We start from the raw sequence: 18,437 nt of genomic DNA, 5'->3' as shown, positions 1-18,437 counted from the left end.
CCCCCCCCCCCCCCCGCCGCCACCCCAAACACCCACTCCCAATCCTCCTTCTAGTTATTTCTGGTTTCTTATAATGAGTTTTGTAATGTCTCTCCTGCAAAACCTCCCCTCTGCAGTGATACCCACAGTGCTTGAACTAAGCTAAAAAGCAGATTTGACTCCAAACATTTTACGAACCTTTAGCTTAAGAATAATAGGAAGCTTTAGGTCTTAACCAATCGCTGCATGTTGGCCTGGGTCAAACTGGTGTTTGCTGGCTCTGCTTTGGGTATATTTTAATGATCAAGTAAGAATTTAAGAGCACGGTTTGTAACTGTAGTACAATCAGACCCAGATATTAATCAGCCCTGGGTTGTGGCACACTCTCCCTTTCTCTGAGGAGGTCTGACCTGTGTGGTTGAAAGAGGAAGCAGATCGACAGATTACAGAAAGTGAGACAATTGTGCACTTTGGTCTGACACACCACTGTGGTGCAAGTCAGTAGTGCTGGAACCTCTGTGGACCAGCAAGTACTTTCCCTCTGCTGACGGCGAGAGGTGTGTTGGGCTGGGGAGCACAGCTCTGTGCCTGTGCTGCAGGCCTCTGGGGAAAGTAATTTCTTGCAGCTGCTTTTCACATAATCTCATCATTCCTGTTTTCCTGCTGTGTTTATGAGAAATGCTTTAAACAACATTTATTTTTCTGGTCATTAAGAAAATGCAAATCAGCTTCTTTAGTTGTCTTGTCATCTTGAACTCACTTTCAAAATACTGTAATCAAGTAGTTTCTTTATGACGGTCCAAATAAAAGAAGGAATGGTTCAAAGGAATGGTGTGGGAACCTTCATATGAAAGGAGAGGACACCAAAGGACTTGATTGCCGCCTTGAGATTCAAAGTGCAGCATTCTGCAAAGAAAGTGGCCAAGACTTTAGAAGGCTTGGCTGGAAGTTTTGAAAGCAGTGAACTGGCTGATTTTGGCTGTCTGGCTCTCGTACAGGTTACGTGGCCACTGGTGAGGAATTACGGGTGGGATCTGCAACCGAGGAGGATGCTGCTAAACAGGCACCTCACCCAGTCCATGGATGGAATCTCACAATCTGTCCTTTTGGAATAGTTTAAGATACATCTCAGGAATTGTGGAGTGGAATTGCAGGTATTAGTTGTTTCTTACGGATCCCAGGTGATGGCAGTCTTTGGCAAGGGGACGACCTTGCTAAGGGGACAACCCTCCTTGCCAAGACCTGATGGCGGCAAACTGCAGACTGCAGAGGATGAGAACTGCAAACAAGGCACCTCTAAGTTACACTAGTTACGAGAACAGCATTGGCTGAGACACCCTGAAGTATAGGTTGTTCCATCTTTAGATTTCTTTGCATACTAATTTGTAGAAGCCTCCCTCTAGCAGAGTCTACCATCTCATTTCCTTTTGCAAGTATTCTTCTTCAGGACCTCTCATTCCCAACCAAGAATCCTAGCAGTAATGTAATATTCATTGGCTTGCCTGTTGCCTGTGAAATTTTGTATTAGGAGTTCCCCCAATGTTTATTTCAGCTCGGTTTTTAAATTTATTTTTATGCTTATAATTTTTAAAAAGAGAGGAACAACTGTGTGAAAAGTTTGCTTTTCACTGTCACTCTGAAATTGTTGTTGATTTGCTGTTGACTTTGCTTGGATCCCATAGTGTTTAGTAAACGACTCAGGGTTACATATCCAGACCCTGTCTTTCAGAAGTTACAGGGATTTCTGCAGATCAGAAGGGTTTGTTGATAAGGTGACATGAAGGACAAAATATTTGTGGAAAATAAGCCTACAGAAAGAGAGAAATTCAGTTAACAGAAGTCCAACCCAGTGGGTGTGGATAAATAAAAGAGTAGGGAAGATTCTGGGGCCTGGGAGAATTAAGAAGTATGAGCTTCATTCATCTTCTCCAAAGCTTGCACTGTTCTGTATTCAGGAGACCATGATTTGATGGCAGTAGACAATATTCTCTTTTATGTATTAGTGTGTGGCCAAAAAAAAAAAACCAACCAGAAGACAGCTTTTGACAAAAGCCTTTCCCCAGCTTGCACCTTAACAATGTATTTATATACCACCTCATATTTGTTTAACTTTTGTACCTGTTTTGAGAATTTTAAATAGTTTGGGGCTGATTTTGAATGTCAGAATTCTTCATGTCCCCAAAAGTCTGTCTGTGAATGGAAGTGATGGAGTTTCCAGGACTGGATGTGGTCAGTGCCACTGCAGGGCAGGGACAAGCAGAAAGGCAGCACCCAGCTCAAAAAAGAAACCCGTGTGCTTACTTTGAAAGGAGCAGCAAAGTAACTGGGGTTTGAAAATTAAGGTGCACTACTAGGAGATTTGCTCAGGCCTTTGTTTTGTACTCCTGACGCTTTAGATGGGCTTAAACTCCGCTCATAAATGTGATTGAGCTGTTACTTCTAACCTTCTTGCCTCGCTGTAGGGATCTATATTAAGACATTTTCTTAACCTGCAGAGCCACGTGGGGATCTCTGACCACGCAGATTCCTAGAGAAGACTCTGCAGTCCCCCCTCGGGCAGGGAACCTGGAGAGCCACAGTGCTGCTCGAGGAGAGCAGTCTTCTGCCCTTGTCTCATGGGTCCGCTCCTGAGAACACTGTAGTCCCGAACCCTAAATTTTTTTTCTTAAAATAATCACTAATTGCCTGCATGAGCATCATCACAGGCCCTGCCCATTTTCTAGACTTCCTGAGCAACAGAATGGAGATGACACAGCTCTGCCTTCGGGGCGATGGAAATGCTTGGCTAATAAGGACTCTTGAATGGTTTGAGAAGGGAAGCTTATTAACAGGGTCTGAACACCACCGAATGGCAGCTTGACAATAGATCTATTTTTATGAGCTCCGTGGTGCTTTCAGAGAGGGTTTGTGAACTGAGAAAACACCACCTCATAATGCTGTTGCTGACCTTACCTAATACCTCTCTAAATCTTCTCAGTGTTAGGCATATTTGTTAATTTAGTCTTTCCAGCCCCCTCCCTTCCTCACCAGCAGGGAAGGAGGTAAGTATTCCCATCCACATTTTATATTTTAGCAAATGCGGGATTTAACAATTTTTTTTCCTAGTTACAAAGCAAATTGCTAGATGAATTAGAGAGGGAACTTAAGCATCCTGTGCCTGTAACCCCATTAGCATTTCCCTTAGGAGTATCAAGTCCACAAGTGCACGGATCTGTACTTTGCATATAATTCTCACTCAGCTCAATACATTTTCTGTTTACCCATCTGCAGACTGGAAGTAATGATAATGCCAACCTGTCAGGCATTATCTGAAGCTTACAGTTGTATAAAAAATGCTAATTGTTGAAGGTGAAAGTCTTGCTGATTGAACGTTGTTCTAGGCGGCTGTGGGAAATACGAGCAGTTACAGTGGGGTGGTTGTGTTGGCTCATTTGCAAGGGCATCTCAAAGGAAGAAGTCACATTTTGCATGGCCTGCTGACATTCCCGGACTGTCCCTGTGCTTGTGTGTTTGTAATTGTCCTTTGTTTTCTGCTCATCCACAGAGTCCCCCCCGGAGAGGTGTGGGCAGAGGCGCAGCATGCCCAGCGGGGTCACGGAGAAGAACCCCACCATGGAGCCTGCTGCCACGACACCCTTCCGGGTCACGGTAAGTGTCTCTTCCCGTCTTAATGAGGGCACCTTAATGATTATTATGAGGGTTTGCCAGGAGGGAGAGGATCTTGCTCACCCAGAGAGAAAAGGCAGTGTGTGTGAAACCAGGTGATTATATATTTTTAAGTAAATCTGTTGTTGTTAGCTACTGTTAGCAACAAGCAATTGTAAAATATTTCTTGGTAAAACAACAAGATCTGAATATGAATCTGGAGCAGGTTTGGGTAAGTTGTTTCACCTGGGACACTTTCCTGGTGAGGTTTCCTTTGTGAATCCTGGGGCAGTGCAGTATATTCCTAGACATATTTACTGGACTGCAAATGTACAGTACGTCCTTACTCCTACAGAGAGAAAATCTTCTGTAGAAGAACCTGTCATTAACTAACAGGAAACCTGCCAAGCTGGTGATTCCCCAGAGCCTGGAATCCTCTCTCAGCAGGAGCCCAGAGGAGCCATTCACTGTTTTCCATTTCTTCAATCCTTTTTTCTTTGAGATGCTCTGCTAAGATCACTGTTTTGTTGTGACAGCAGTATGTAAAGAACACAGAGTCATTTGGGAGTGGAACAGAGCAGCACCACTAACAGGAGTAACAGTGATACCAAAATCAAACAGGACAGAGAGGGTCTTGTGGGGAAGGGCACTGCTGTGTCCATTTTACAGAAGGGAGCCAAAGACCCAAAGAGTCAGAGCTAGTGGTTGACGGCGGATCTGTCAGTGCTGAGCCCTGGCTCTGTGAGCTGCAGGTGACAGAGTCGTTCCCAGCAGTTTCCCTGCGGGATGAGGAAGGGTAATGAGTCGTTAGACACAAGACCCCCCTCTCCCTACCCTCCCTGCGCTCCTGCAAGATCAGATGTTTGGGCTGGCTTGTAGCTTTAGAAGATAGTCCCCGTCATGCCTTGGAGATCTGTTCTGGAGTGAGTTAAAAGTCTTTGTTTCTTTAGTTAGAACGTGCACAGTGGTATTTATCACTGCCTCCCCACTGATACAAGTCATCTCTCTAACATCCTGCAGACATTAGATAGACTTCTAGAGTGGATCACAGTACTTTTTACCTCAAGGATTGTGTTATCTAACGAATAATATCGAATCCAAGTAATTATTCAATTTAGGAGTACACTCAGCTGACAAATAGAAGCACAACGGTGGGATCAAAATAAATGTTTTTTGACAGAGGGCAATAAACATGCAGCTGAGAGTAGCTGGGTTTGTTTTTTTTCTAATGAATCATCAGCCTGGACACGTTTATAGTTAATGCAATAGAGTCTTGGGAGGCTGGGGCTTTGGAATCTGCTGAAGTTACCAAGGTCTTTTGGGTAACGTTTAGGGTAACCTCCAGTAATAGTAAGAGAGAAATCTATTTAGAGATTCAAAAAAAAAAAAAAAAAAAAAAAAAAAAGTACAAGCCTAAAGTATACACAGCTGGAGATGGATATACCCGGTATGAGCAATAGCCAAGGCAATGAGAAGGTTATATTTTCAAGAGGAAAATGTCTGCTATATGTGAATAATAGGTTTGGACACAGGTATTTTTATTCGGAGAAGAGGCAAATGGTGTTGGAGCTGGTTTGCTCGATGTGTGGTTATAGGTTTTGTCTGCAGGCCACACCTACTTCACAGGCTCAGCTACTTCATAACAAACCTAGATAGGTAGAACCAGAATTTCAAAGGAAAGACAGTGGTGCAATCAAAAAAAAAAAAAATCTGAGCACACCCAGTTCACCTGAGAACATTTGCACTGATGAATGAATCATTAATAGCAGTTTGTCTAAGTAGTTTATTTTAGTTCTATAAATTCCAAGTTTGTGTATGCATAGCATTGTCTGCGGACCTACATTCTGAGGCCATTATATGCAAACACATGCTGAAAATATGAAGGTGTGGTTTTTCGTACTGTCTATTTGCTAAATGAAATGGAAAGAAGTGATGAAAACAGTGAGTGGATGGAGGAGATGAGTTCTGTTTTGAAGGAGAGTGTAGAGTAAGTGAAGTCCATGAAACAGAAAAACAATGGAGAATGAGATGTATTTAAGCCTTTGCTGTAGGGGCAGGTCTGGGGATTTTTTTCCTGAAGTTGATGAAAGTTACTTTCCTAGGAGCTCCTTGTTCTAACAGGGCAAAGCACAGAGGGATCATCTTTTGGTCTGATTTTTTTTTTTTTTTTTTTTTTTTTTTTTTTTTTAATGCCAAGAGGGAAACTAATTTTTTTTCCTCTAACCCCCTTGTTCCACAAGCCATATACCCTCTATTTAAATTGATTATCTGTTACAAATCCTCTAAAACTCTGAGCATGGCAGACAGAAACACAGTAAAACCAGCTGAATAGGCATGCTTTTGCTTTGTGCCTTTAATTTATCAGGATCTTTCTATCGCAGTCAATGAGTATCTTTGAACCTTAAACAATGTACTGCTTGTTGATGAAGAAGGCAAAGAATGATGGGAAATTCTGGATTCTTCACAAGACAGAGGATTTGGGAGTACTTCTCTTAGTGTACTTGTAGTCGGTGAAGATAGAATGCTGTTTGTACCTTTTCCAGTGGCATACATCCTGCTTTTATGTTTTTGGAGAAGTTGTTCCTGCCTTTAAGCAGGTTAGCTTTGTTAGTGAAACAGCTTATGTGGGATGTGGTTGCTTGTTTTGACTGGCTCTGTCATTCAGCGTGGATTAACTAAGGGCAGTCACCACAACGATGATACATAGCATTTGTCTTCTCTGAGTTACAGTCCACTATCATCTCATTTCTGTTCCTTCTCAGCCCTCTGAATGTTATTTCCATTAATATGAATGGCTTCATTACATACAGTTTTTATGGCTGCCCAGATTTCAGCAGATGTCTGACTTAAGAAATATATTCTCCCTCACCTTCCTTCATTAACCAGAGGAACATTAGCAGTCAGTCCACTCCAGCCACTGGGAATAGTAATTAGTGCTTTAGTTTAGTGGTAATGGGATTATTACTTTTGAGCCTGCTGCTGTAGGTTTTGATGTTGTAAGCTTTTCATATTTTATAGCTGATTGTTCTTCCCTGACATCTCCATCCTTCTGCTGTTGAGTCTCCAGGGGACTAGGAAGCTCAGGAGCGATTGGATTCAGCTATTTTGACAGTGTTGCGCTCCCAGTTGCTTTCTTTCATTTGAAATCTAAAGCAAACTGGGGTGGAAGTGCTCCCTTCCCATACAGAAGTTTGCCAGGCAAGCTGCAGTTAATTGGGCATTGTATCTTTTATAGCAACTTTGGAAAACATAGCTCATGCTAGATTTTTGTGTCATAGAATATAACCTTGAAAAACATGTCTTAAGATTTCTATATCTTAGTGTGTGAACTGGCTGTTCTCACTCCTACAAAAAATAAGTTTTTAATAGAGCTTCTTAAACATGAAAAAATTGTGCCTAGTCCTACTTGTCTCATGTTGTAAAATTATTGTTTTCCGTGTAAACCCACCTCACTTAACTTCTGGGATATCAGAGCTTTGTATGACCTGATGCAGTGTGATAATTCAAGTCTCGAATCCAAGCGACTGCTCATCTGAGGTCCCTGATTCTGAATCTGCTCTAAGCACCAAGTCCCGTATTCAGTTTTCAGTTTGTCTGATTGGAAAACCAGGAGTGTATTTCACATTGCCAGCTATACAGTGCCTTGTAGAAGAAACCTTCCCGACTGCTGCATCGGGCCTAGGAACAGCAGATTTGGTGCGTGTCACTGTAAAACTTAAATATAAGGAGGGAAATTCTGGTCCTAATGAATTTGCTGTGTCTGATACACTCATGGAAGAGACCGACTGTCCTCACACCCACGTTTGCAGGAGAAACCTTGGGAGTTAAAGTCTTGTTGGAACCCTTCCTATTTGTCATGATACTGCCTCTTGAATGGAGAGACCTAATTAACAAGTACTTCAAAAAAAGTCAATATCTAACGATAGAAAAGAAAGACAGAAAGCTTGACTTTGCCGTGAGATGTCACTTAAAATGTTGCCTTCTTAGGTAGTGACCTTAGGTAGTGTCTCCACTGAGAACGGGTAATTGGCAGCTGCTGATAACGTTCAAGAGCTGTAGACACCAATGTAATCAACGGCAAAAGCTGGGCTCTTCTCCATGCTCAAGGGGAGATGAGTAGAGCCTTCCTGTGACTGACGTTTACCTTTTAGGATTTAATAATTCAATGCAGAGAAGCATTTAGCCCCTCTGAATTGAATCCAAATAGCTTAAGGTGTGAGATGGGTTAAACCTGAAATTTGGGTTGTATTTTATCAAACACGGGGACCAGGAGATGAGAAACTCTGCTGGGTACTAATTAAATCCTCTTGCTCTGCCCACCTTGCAGGGCAATCATGAGCAAGGGTGGGATTGCTGAGACTTGCTGTGAGATGACTTCTCTCCCATCTCATTAGAGTACTGCCATCTATTGACTGCTTTCGTTAGAGCCTGATTTATTTAGTTCTCCCTGCAAATATCCCAGGCCAAGCAGAAGTCCAAATTGCCAAAGAACTTGTGTGAAGGAGTCGGACTAAGTGATTAGATCAAGAAATCAGAATGACTTTTTTGCTGTTAGTCTTCCTCACTGACTGTAAGGAGCCTCCTTTCAAATAGAATAAATTAATATAACACGTAGTCTGATTGTTTTTAAATGGCTTGAAAACAGTTCTCTTCCTTTCTTACAGAGCCGTATGAGGAAGCATCCGTATACTCTCTCTGACCCCAAAATGCTAGATAGAGTTTAAGATTTTCTTCAGACCTTTAATCCTCAGTTCTAGTATCAATCATTTGCTTTCTCTGGATCTCAGAAAACACTTCTGCGCTTCCGCTTGAAGCCACGCTGGCTAAAAAAAAAAAAAAAAAAAAAAAAAAAAAAAAAAAAAAAGCCCCAACAAAACAAACCCAAAACACATTGCAGCTGTAAGCTACGTGATCAGGCTGTCCATCCACGGAATTGTGTTGGAAGGGAACCAATTCTCAGAGAAGCTTCAAAGGCCAAGCCTGGTGGTATAAACACAGCCCTCACCAGCTCGTGGTCAGTCATGAAGATGAGTGTCATCTCCTCATTGCTCATGGTCCTTCATCCTCTGCTTGCTGTCTTGTTCGGCACTTGCAGCGCGATGGCTTGGAGCAGGAGCTGTCCTTCGTGGTCCATTTGTCATTGCTCTGCCCTTCGGGCCCTTTAATAATGAAGCATTTACAGTCACAAAGAAATATGAAATCTTTTTATGTTTTCGTTCTTCTTCTGCTTGTAACGTTAACTTGTTTTCCAGCAGTTTTTCTGCTTGTTTGGGTTGGGTACACAACTGAATTTACAGTGATACATTATGAGCTACTCTTACGGCATTCCTCCATCTATCCTGGTTTTAATCCTTGATAAATGAAGTATTTAACACTAATGGCATATCAGTAAATGGAAACTCCTGGAGAGATGAAAGTGAGCAACCCTTCTACCATTCCTCTTCACTGAACATCATACTAAATAATGGGATCCCAGTTCAAGCTGCTGTGGACAAGATAGTAAAGGATTTTTTCCCAAGTTTTTGCCCATGTGTAATATCCTCTATTTTCCATTTTCTTTTAATTTTTTTTTTTCAAAAGCAGTCATGTAAATTATATTATAATCGTTTGACTCTGGAGAATTTATCTTCCTGTATTATGTGAAGAGCTGAATGGTGCTTCCCTCGGCATTATCACCCCATCTTTAATTGAAATGTAATTGTTTACTAAACCATTCCAACTAGAAGGGAAAATTACTGTCATTTTGGTCTGTGGCTGCATACATTAAAGTACCCCTTTTACGGGGACTGAATTTAAGGAGAATAGGAACATTATCACAGATGATATATAAACAGAAAGCTATTATCATTAAACTGTCAACTGCAATTGAATTTGGAAAACCAATGTTAGTGGCAACAAGAAATATGTAAATTACTTTGAGGATGTATCTGTCAGTTCAGTCACCGCTTGTGGAACAGGACATGCTTGGAAGCTTTGGGTTTCTGAGCGTTTTAGAGATTGGAAGAAAAACGAGGTCGTTTGGAGCGTTTGCAATTATTTCGAGTCTCACTGATACTGTTTTGCAGAAGTTAGGAGTGCTAACCTGACTGTCAGATTCCTTTTTGTCAGGTACAACAACAGCATGCGGGCTCGGCGCTCTTAAAGCATCTTTTGTTGATGGATTTCCAGGTTTTCCACAGAGGTGGCAAGTTATTAGCACCCTCAGTTCACAGCTGGGAAGAGTGAGGTAGGGAAAAGTTAACTAACTTAAATTTGATCATGCAGCAAAGCCAGGAAATACGTCTTGAGCCGAATTTCTTAATTTCTAATTCCCAGTCCTGGTGTTAACCACTAGCTAAGCTACTCCTAATTACTTCTCTGAAATCCTCCTTCAGTTTCAAGAGAATTAAATATTCTTCTCAAACTTGGTGCTGTCATGTGAAAATGAGTAAGTGGTTTTCTGGGCTCCCGAGTCACTGTTCCCAGGTCAGACGTGCCTGGCTTTCTTACTCTCTGCCAGCAGCCCATGTTGTCAAATTTCCAGTTGCTTGTTATTAAAATTAGAGCCCTCTGGCTTATTTTTCTAAGTCAGTCAGCTGTTAACATAAATCTCTGGGCATTTTTCCTCTTCAATTTTTTGCATGTACTTTATGGGACATAGGATAAATTCTAGTTAAGACCTGTCAGATTTTGCTTTTAAAAAAGGAATATTTTTCCATGCTCGGTTCTACCTAGCAGAGGAATTGGAAAATGAAGCTGATTGTAAGTATACGTTTAGCTGACCTTGTATACCGAAAATTTTCTAAGTAAACTTGGAGTTTTCAGTTGGAGGAGTACTGGAAGACAGCATGGTTAAAGATACATGGGATTGTCAGATTTCAGCACAGAGCTGCAGTTCAAACCACTGTGGATTTATTATGTGCATCAAGCAGGAGACAGGAATGACAGGATAAAAGACATGGTGCTATGACCTGCTTCACTGAAAAGGACTCAGCAAGGCAGGTTATGGATTTTTTTTTTCCTTTTTGAACTGAGTGTGTTCCAGGGAGGTCTCTTTTTCAGAGCCTGCAGCTGTCTAAAGGACAGTTTTTCAGAAAGGAAGAGGCATAAGGGTTCATCAACAGCTTAATTCACACACTGAGGCCACTTTTCTTTAAAAGTATTAGTAATCCTGTTTTAGTTTTTGTGGGGTGGAGCGTGGTTTTGGACTGCTTTTGTTTGCTATCAAACTGACCTGGCTGGACAGCAAAGGCCTCCGTTCCCCAGGGGCTGTACGGACAGCAGCGAGGCTCGCTCTGGTGTCTGGCACAAGGAGAGGATGGAAGATGACCCGGTATTGTTACCTTCTGTTAGATGCTTTCTATAAGAAGAATTACTAGAGCTTGGTCAGCTCCTAAAGGGTAAGGATCCGCACAGTGCACAGTCAGACCCCTTATTTAATCTGCAGTGATGGCAGCTTCCACCAAGAGGGAAATGGCCGTGAATCACTAAATTGCTGTGCCCCAACCGTCACTGAAACATATTCAGGACTAGGAGAGGAACTCACATTTTTGTTTCCTATGTTAGGCCCGGGCAGTGGATTAACAGGGGAGCTTATGTTTCTAGGGAAAATAAAGTCAAACACTGTGTGGTTTCCAGGCAAGAAAGGGGTAAACAAACATTTCGGCAAATTGGCTCTGCAGTGGGTGTAAATTAGTGCAATTCCATTGATTTAATTTAACTATTCCAAATGTTTACACTTGCTCATCCTTTGAGGACAGCTGGACCCGCTCCTCTGGGATATGTGAAACCCACAGCAGCTTTCAGAGGAGTGTTGTTCAGGGTCCAGAGGAGGCCAACAGCAGAAAATCCTTGGGGCTGTGACAAAAGATCATATCCTTGAGCCAGGAAACAGATGGGAGACAGGGAAGGAGTGAGAGTGGGAAAGCAGCTCCAAACTCTTCCCAGAATTCCTGAGCAAGCTTTTGTGGGTGAAATCTGTGTCGTTCTGCTGATTTTTTTGACTCTTCTCTTTAAGTCCCTCCGTTCCTCCAGTCCTGTAGAAGCAGTGTTGTAGCCATATGAGAAATACCAACAGTTCCTGTATGTTTTCATGGAGAGAGCCCATGGGAGGAAGATGTAAAATTTAGGCTGTAAGTAGGGCTAATAGGAAATGCTAATTCACATTTCATTCTTTTGATCAGTGTATATTGAATGATAATTACAGTGATAGTACTTGGCACTTCCGTAGCACCTTTCATCTGAGGCTGTTCAAGTGTTCTGCCAATCTGAATGAATTCAAGCTTGCAGTCGCTGTGGGGTTGCAATTTATCATAATGCCTTAAAATAAATGGGGAAACTAAGGCATGGAAAGATTGTGTGACTTTCCACATCTTTCGTAATCTGTGTAAAGGAGTTGGGACTGCATAGTAGTGCTGCTGGTCATCTCATAAGGAACAAAAACAACTCAAGGCATCATTTAAAACAGTGAAAATTATTAAAACTGTCCAGATGACTGGCCTTTACTCTCTAAAACATGTTTGGCCTTTTTTTTGGGTGGCAATTTCACAGTGTAATATATGCTCAGGTGCTCTGCTGTATTTTTGCAATTGTCTATTGCAATTGTTTGAATTTGCCCCACAAAGGCCAACAAACAATCTTAAACTCTCACTGGATTTTTCAGCAACATCCTTGGATATATATAATTTCTTCAGACTCTTCCATTTCCAAAGGATGATTTGAACTGAAAATGGCCTAAGCTTTTGCTCATTTCGAAACTACCTACAGGAAAAAACATGGTAGTATTTCAAACTCTTCCCCGGAAGTCCAAATGCAAACACCTTGTGCTAATTAATAGGCTTTAGGGAGACAAATGAATCCGACTAGTTTCATTTCTGTGAAATGGATGAAAGGCAACAAGTAAACAAACAAAAGCTTTATTTTTTTTTAAACCTCTAGGCACTGTAAAAAGTCTCAGATTGCTGGTAGCACAGAGAAAAGACAACCATTAAAATATACAACTTGACAGTATCCCTTAATTTGTTTCTGGGTCACAGATAAAGAATTGTACTGCAGATATAAAAGGTAGGATAATAAACACATTCTGTTCTCCCTCTTTCAATGGCACTGATACTGTGCTTTCAGAAAACAAGTCAAATAGCGGAAAGTGTTATTTGAAACTCTTAGAGCGCCAGTGGAACGTGTGTGTCCATTTAATCAGGACTTTTATCTTTGAACTTTCTCCATTTGGGAATTTGTATTGCTTAGCTCATGGGTGTTAGATGTTAACTGAGATATTAAATTGATTGCAGTGGAATGAATAGAAATGTGTGTCATTGCCACAGTTAACACTGAGTGGTTATCAATAAATTTATTCCAAGTTTTAACTTAATTTCTGAGACATATTTTTTCTCACTTAGACTAAAAATTTCTCTTCAATAGCCGTAACTATGCCATATTTTGAGTCATAATTTCTTGGACTTTCACTGTGACAGATGGTTCACATGTCACCCGTGAAGTTTGGTGAGAGCTTCAGGTGCTGTGACAGGAAATCATGTAAGAGCTGCTCCCTCCCAGCTGGAAGTGACTTTGTGTTGTTCACCCCTGTGGAAGTGTCTGACTTTGAACTTTAAGAGGCATGGAAGAGCTTATGGCACTTTCTGTTGAGTAGGGCTGCTGAGTTAGATCATTCGGAGGTTGTTTTGCAGGTTTCTTCTTCCCATCCAGATCCCAAACTGGTGCTGCCTAATGTGCGAACGTTTCTCCAGGTGGTGACACTGTTGTTCCAAACCAAGCGCAGCTACTTGCAACAGCAGATCTGGATCGGATGGTCTCATGATGATTACGTGGTCTCATGATACTTGCAGTTGAATAACTTTTGATTACTGTGGGTCCGCAGGTAAACATACGTGTTAAGATGACATCGATTCTATATACTTTTTTCAAACTTTAGTTACCATGGAAACAAGGTTCCTTTTCTGCTCCATACTGTCGCTTTTCCTCAGCACTGCACTCTGATAAGGAATAGACCGTATTTGTCCTCACCACCCTCTTTTTTTTTTCCTAGTGAACAGTGATAGTCATGGCTGAGGCATCACGGATAATTTGCGAGAGAAATGGTACAAGCTGTAACGTCTTTCCCGAGGTGTTCACGTATCCCTGGGCCTGGCGCTCTGCCAGCAACTTTCTTTATCTTTTTCCATAATTACCGTGGATATCTTACCTGCAACATCCTTCAAAGCACCAAGGAAATGAGCTCCAGAACTAATCATGTCTTTATTTCCTGCAGCGCTCTGTGTAGTTGTGTACACGGTTCTGCAGAATGGGGTTCACTGGGATCAACATAACCTGCCCCTGCCTGCCCTTGTCTCCTCCCTTCGTCCCTGTCACCTGCAAGATCGTATCCGCGTATTTCCCATGATGTGACAGTCTGGCCCATCATAGGAAACGATCAAGTTCCCACGCCTTCTTTGCAACTGGTGGGAGCTTTGCCCAAGTGTGTGTTCCAGGCTGTGACGTGCAGAGCTGTGTTGACCCGTGTCGTGTTCAGAGAGCAGCTGGGAGTGCTGAGGGGCTGCACCACGCCTCTGCCTCCTTCCCACAGCCAGGAGCGTTCCTGCTTGAGCAGCGCAGTGAGCTCGGCAGCCTGCTCTTCAGGGCATGCAGGGGGTATGTGGAAAGGTGGAGCCCACCTCGGTGTTCATCTCTTTTATGCAGATGTTGCGGGAGTGGGTGGAATCTAGGATTAGTTTTTTCTTTCTATACTAATCTTACTTAGCAGTTGATTACTACTGAGAGCAGTTATGACCGTGTCTTTAGACATACTTGGGACGTAGGGCTGTGGTATGGAACAAGGTGGGAACTCAGCATGTCCACGTAATGCTCCTCTGTATCCCAACATCCGTCACCTTCTGAGCGCTGCCCTCACCTTCCAGAAGAACAGGGTCGGAAAGGCAACCTTGCGTGGTGTTTCGTACCTCCCAGTCAAATCCAGATTTTTAAAAAGATTTACAAATAGTAATTCCGGTTTTGCTAATAGGAGGTAGAGGAGGATAGCTTCACAGGAAAAGGCCCTCAGAAAGCTGGACAACTGGTGTGGCAGCTGGCCGTAACTGGGGGACAGCACGCAGGCCATGCCCGCCTCCTGGCTTCAGGCCTGCTTTAAATGAAGCCTTCCTTGATAATTAGCAAATGAGTCAAAGCCAGTTAAGGAATAAATGAATGAGACTTAAATCTGCGGATAGAATTGAAATTTCCTGCTGGGTGACAAAATTCTGCTTTAAAGGTAGTAAATCCACGGCTAATAATTAGGCAAGAAATAATCACAGCTAAGACCCAAAAATAAGATCTGCCACTTACGATGTCTGTCTTATTATTTTGAAGGATAAACCAGCAATGAACGTAATTTTTGCCTCCAATTCTTGAGTGATACTCTTTTTGGTTTATATCTTTGGCAAACTTTCAATTTGAGTGTCCTGGGAAACGTAATTGTCAGCTGCGTAGTTTATTGCTACCTCACAGCACATTTTCCGCCACCTTAACCCAAAGATCAGACACAAGGTACAAGCTTAGGAGGAAAAGGAAAGGAGCGAAGGTGGAGAAAAACAGCAGGGAGTAGTCTTGCATTGTTTTTAATTTCAGTTTAAACGGATGATTGAATATTTGTGATTGCATCTGAAAAGGAAAAACTGTTGGGTCCTTTTCATTTTGATTTTGCATAGACGAGGCAGGTAGAGACCTCAATTCCAGTCTCTAGATGGAAGTGTGTGTATTTCTAGCCTCCGGTTTCTATTTTAATTAGGAGGGGACTTGGAGATTTTGAGAACTATTTTACAGATTTATCAAACCACCTAAAGTTCTTGATTTTTTTTTTTGTAGCATAATTTCAAGTAGAAATATTCCTTCTACCCCATCCTAAGGATTATTGCCTGTTACAGTCCTAAGCTTTCTTAGTCAAAAAATTGTCTGACCTGTGTGTCATGAAGGACAGAAAAACGCCCGAAAGCAAGGCTGGTATACTCCTGTAAGTGCATATGTCTGTTATATTTATCCCTCCATTGTATTTTTTCTTTTCAAAGCTGTAAGCAGAAGGTGAATTAAACTGGAATACTCATTTTCATAATTTTTGAGGTTAGGACAAATGAGCTTCATCAAAGTATTTTCAGAGTGTCTGGAAATTAAGTTGTCTTGAAAGGTAGATAGGGAAAATGCAAGACTGATGTATTATCTGAATTATAGTAGGTATTCACTGTACCTTTACAAAAGTTAACATTTTTGTTTGATTGCAGCTGTAATTATTGCTGAATACAAATGTTCCAATTTAAGCTTCAGAAATGTGGTGAAAGTATCTGGAGCCAAGAGCATCTGCCTGAAACATGAGTTTCATATTTGAATGAGTAACTTTTACTGCAAAATTACACAATGAATCCCTACATTCAAAGGATAATAATAATTTTTTATTCTAAACATATCATCTACCAACTGCTTTTTAAAATTTATTGGCCTAGCAGCTGGTTTTGTAGGAAATGTGTTATTAAAAGCGCACAAGATTTGTCAGTGAAAATGCAGCAACTTGATGTTGATACCTTTCTGTAGGCTTAGAGGTGGTCATCAATATTGTGGAAAATGGGGTTATCTCTTGCAGTATTTGCTCTGCTCTGACGATTTCAAATGGAAGTGAGTAGGAAGATGCCTGATGACTAGATACAGCATGACATCCACATGCTGCTCCCCGGCCATAAATCAAAGTAAGGAAAGCGTGTATAAAACACACTCATGAAACAGTTTACTCTGTATCATATAGCAGAAGTGGACTTTAAGAGAGAACATTAATGTAAACAGATTTATGGAGATGGTTTTCTCATCTCCCCAGTGTGTTTATTGCTCATCTTGGAGAGCTCTGATACCTGGTTTAACGTGAGGCAATGTATCTGAATGGTTAGACTGCTGGCATAGGAGCGAAGCGTTCCTGAGAAGTAATCCTGGCTTCGCGGTTTATCTGCTGTGTAGTCGGTGTAGCAAATCACTTAGATGCCTCTACCTTCAAACCCGTTTCCTCTGTGACCTGCCAAAAGAATCTGTTCTGACAGTACGTCCTACCTGCTAGCCCACCTCTACCTGTGCTCCCTCAGTTCTCTCCTTCTCAGACAGTGATTTTGTGGAAGCATCTTCCTATGGACTGTCTTCTAAAAGGCACATTCTAATTTCTCATATTGTAAAAGAATTAAGTTAATCTGCTTTATATGAAAAGACACCTTTTTTTTTTTTTTTTCCCCCCCGAAATCCAATGGCAGATTGGTTTATCTCAGTTCCTCATATGCAGATTCTGTACCTGTTAGAAATGTCATTTACCCACTGGAGCTGAAGTTCCACCCTCAGTAACTGTTCCAAAGTGCCACTCTGGGAAGCTCCTGGGCTTTGCAGACCACAGCAGAAGCACCAGAGGACGGTGGGTCAGGATGCCTGTGGCCGTACGCCTGGCACTGAGTTTCTTACCACAGCAGGCAGGACCCTTTATATAGTTGTATGCTGGTATCTTGTGCTCAGGCTTGAAGTCTTAAGAACGTGCAGGTGTTTTCACTTGGATGCCTTCTATAAAAAGTCTGGAGTGATAGAAACCATCAATCTTTGCAGAGTTTGGTTGTTTTTCATGCCTCAATGGGATCGCCAAGCATCCAAATAGACATTGCTACCATGTCCTATAAATTCTTTATTTTATCTTCAGTTAAATCACAACTAGCTTTTAAAAGCAGGTTCAGTGTAATGATTCACAGCTGATAGCGAGTGCTTAAGTCATTATTATGCTACAAAAAGTATTGTGAAAGTTCAAATTTATAGGAGTGTGAATAATTTTCTGTCAGCTGGGGATTATCCCTTTTAATCTAAAAGGCACTCATTCTCTCCATATCTGAGGTTTCAAAAATATTTGCCTGATTGGAATCTGTTGCTCTCCATTGTAAAATAAATCTCCTGCATGTACAGTGCGTGGGAGACTATAAAGTGAAAGTTCCTACATTTATTGAAAGTCAAATACTTAAAACTGTATCGTAAACAATTGAAGTCTCTGAACTCAGGATATGTTTTCAGTGTTGAGTGATGGTGTAGTTGTGTATCTCCTGGATTTGGAGTTTTTGTTTAAAGTCACTTAAAATCTTAGGAGTCTAATCCAATTAAGTTGTTTCTTAAATAATAATTAAAAAAAAAGCCATAGAAAATTGTAGTGGGATTTCTTAGGAGGTAGAAATTGCTTTTCTACCTATGGCCTTCTAATCCTGCATTGGGTTATTTGCTGAAAACCTGGGTGTTTCCCCCAGCAGTACGATGGATGCCAGGTCTGTAGTAGCTATGCTTTTTGAGAAGCTGTCTGGAATAATTGCAGGCATATCTGCCATTCCACAAGTAAGAACGGGCATTTTCTGAATGCAAGCAAGGTATTAACACAGCTCATACAGGCCTCACATGTAAAGTTTTGCAGCCGCATACTCCCTGCAGGCTTCCTCTCCGAGGTGCGTGATCTGAACTGCACGAACAGGAGTGTGCATCAGAAGCAAGCCATTAAAATAGTGTCTTGGAAATTATTTGAATAGAGCAGGGTATGTACGTGACAGCCAGCCACCCTGGCTGGCCTTCCAGAGTCAAGATTCACTTGGTTGAACATGCAGGCAATTATCTGCAGTAAAGCAGGTTATAATACACATCTAAGCTTTGAGTTTTTAGGGGAAAAAAAAAATAAAAATCATCCTGTAAGGCGAAACTGGGGGAGTGAGCATGTTTTGGTAGTGATGCTTTGAGGAGGGACAGTTCATCTCTACTGAAATGATTCTGGGCTTCCCCATTTTACATGATAAAGGGAAATG

At 41.6% G+C, this 18,437-nt stretch overlaps 1 protein-coding gene across 8 annotated transcripts in view; it reads left to right on the top strand.

Annotated features, from left to right (window-relative positions):
* DAB2IP (DAB2 interacting protein) overlaps window positions 1-18,437 on the top strand; it is a 203,659-nt gene that overhangs the window by 61,800 nt on the left and 123,422 nt on the right. For all 8 annotated transcript variants that reach the window (XR_003399580.1, XM_026860151.1, XM_026860155.1 and 5 more), the window contains exon 2: window positions 3,524-3,627. Coding sequence is in view for 7 of the 8 variants with exons in the window: in XM_026860151.1 (XP_026715952.1) it covers window positions 3,524-3,627 (104 nt within the window). In the remaining variant the exon portion in view is untranslated. The remainder of the gene's footprint in view (window positions 1-3,523; window positions 3,628-18,437) is intronic.

The sequence above is a fragment of the Athene cunicularia genome (assembly GCF_003259725.1).
Source record: "Athene cunicularia isolate RWA chromosome 17 unlocalized genomic scaffold, athCun1 chr17_part1, whole genome shotgun sequence".
NCBI lineage: Eukaryota > Metazoa > Chordata > Aves > Strigiformes > Strigidae > Athene > Athene cunicularia.
Note: the sequence above shows the minus strand (reverse complement) of the source record. Positions and strands in the feature narration are given on the sequence as shown.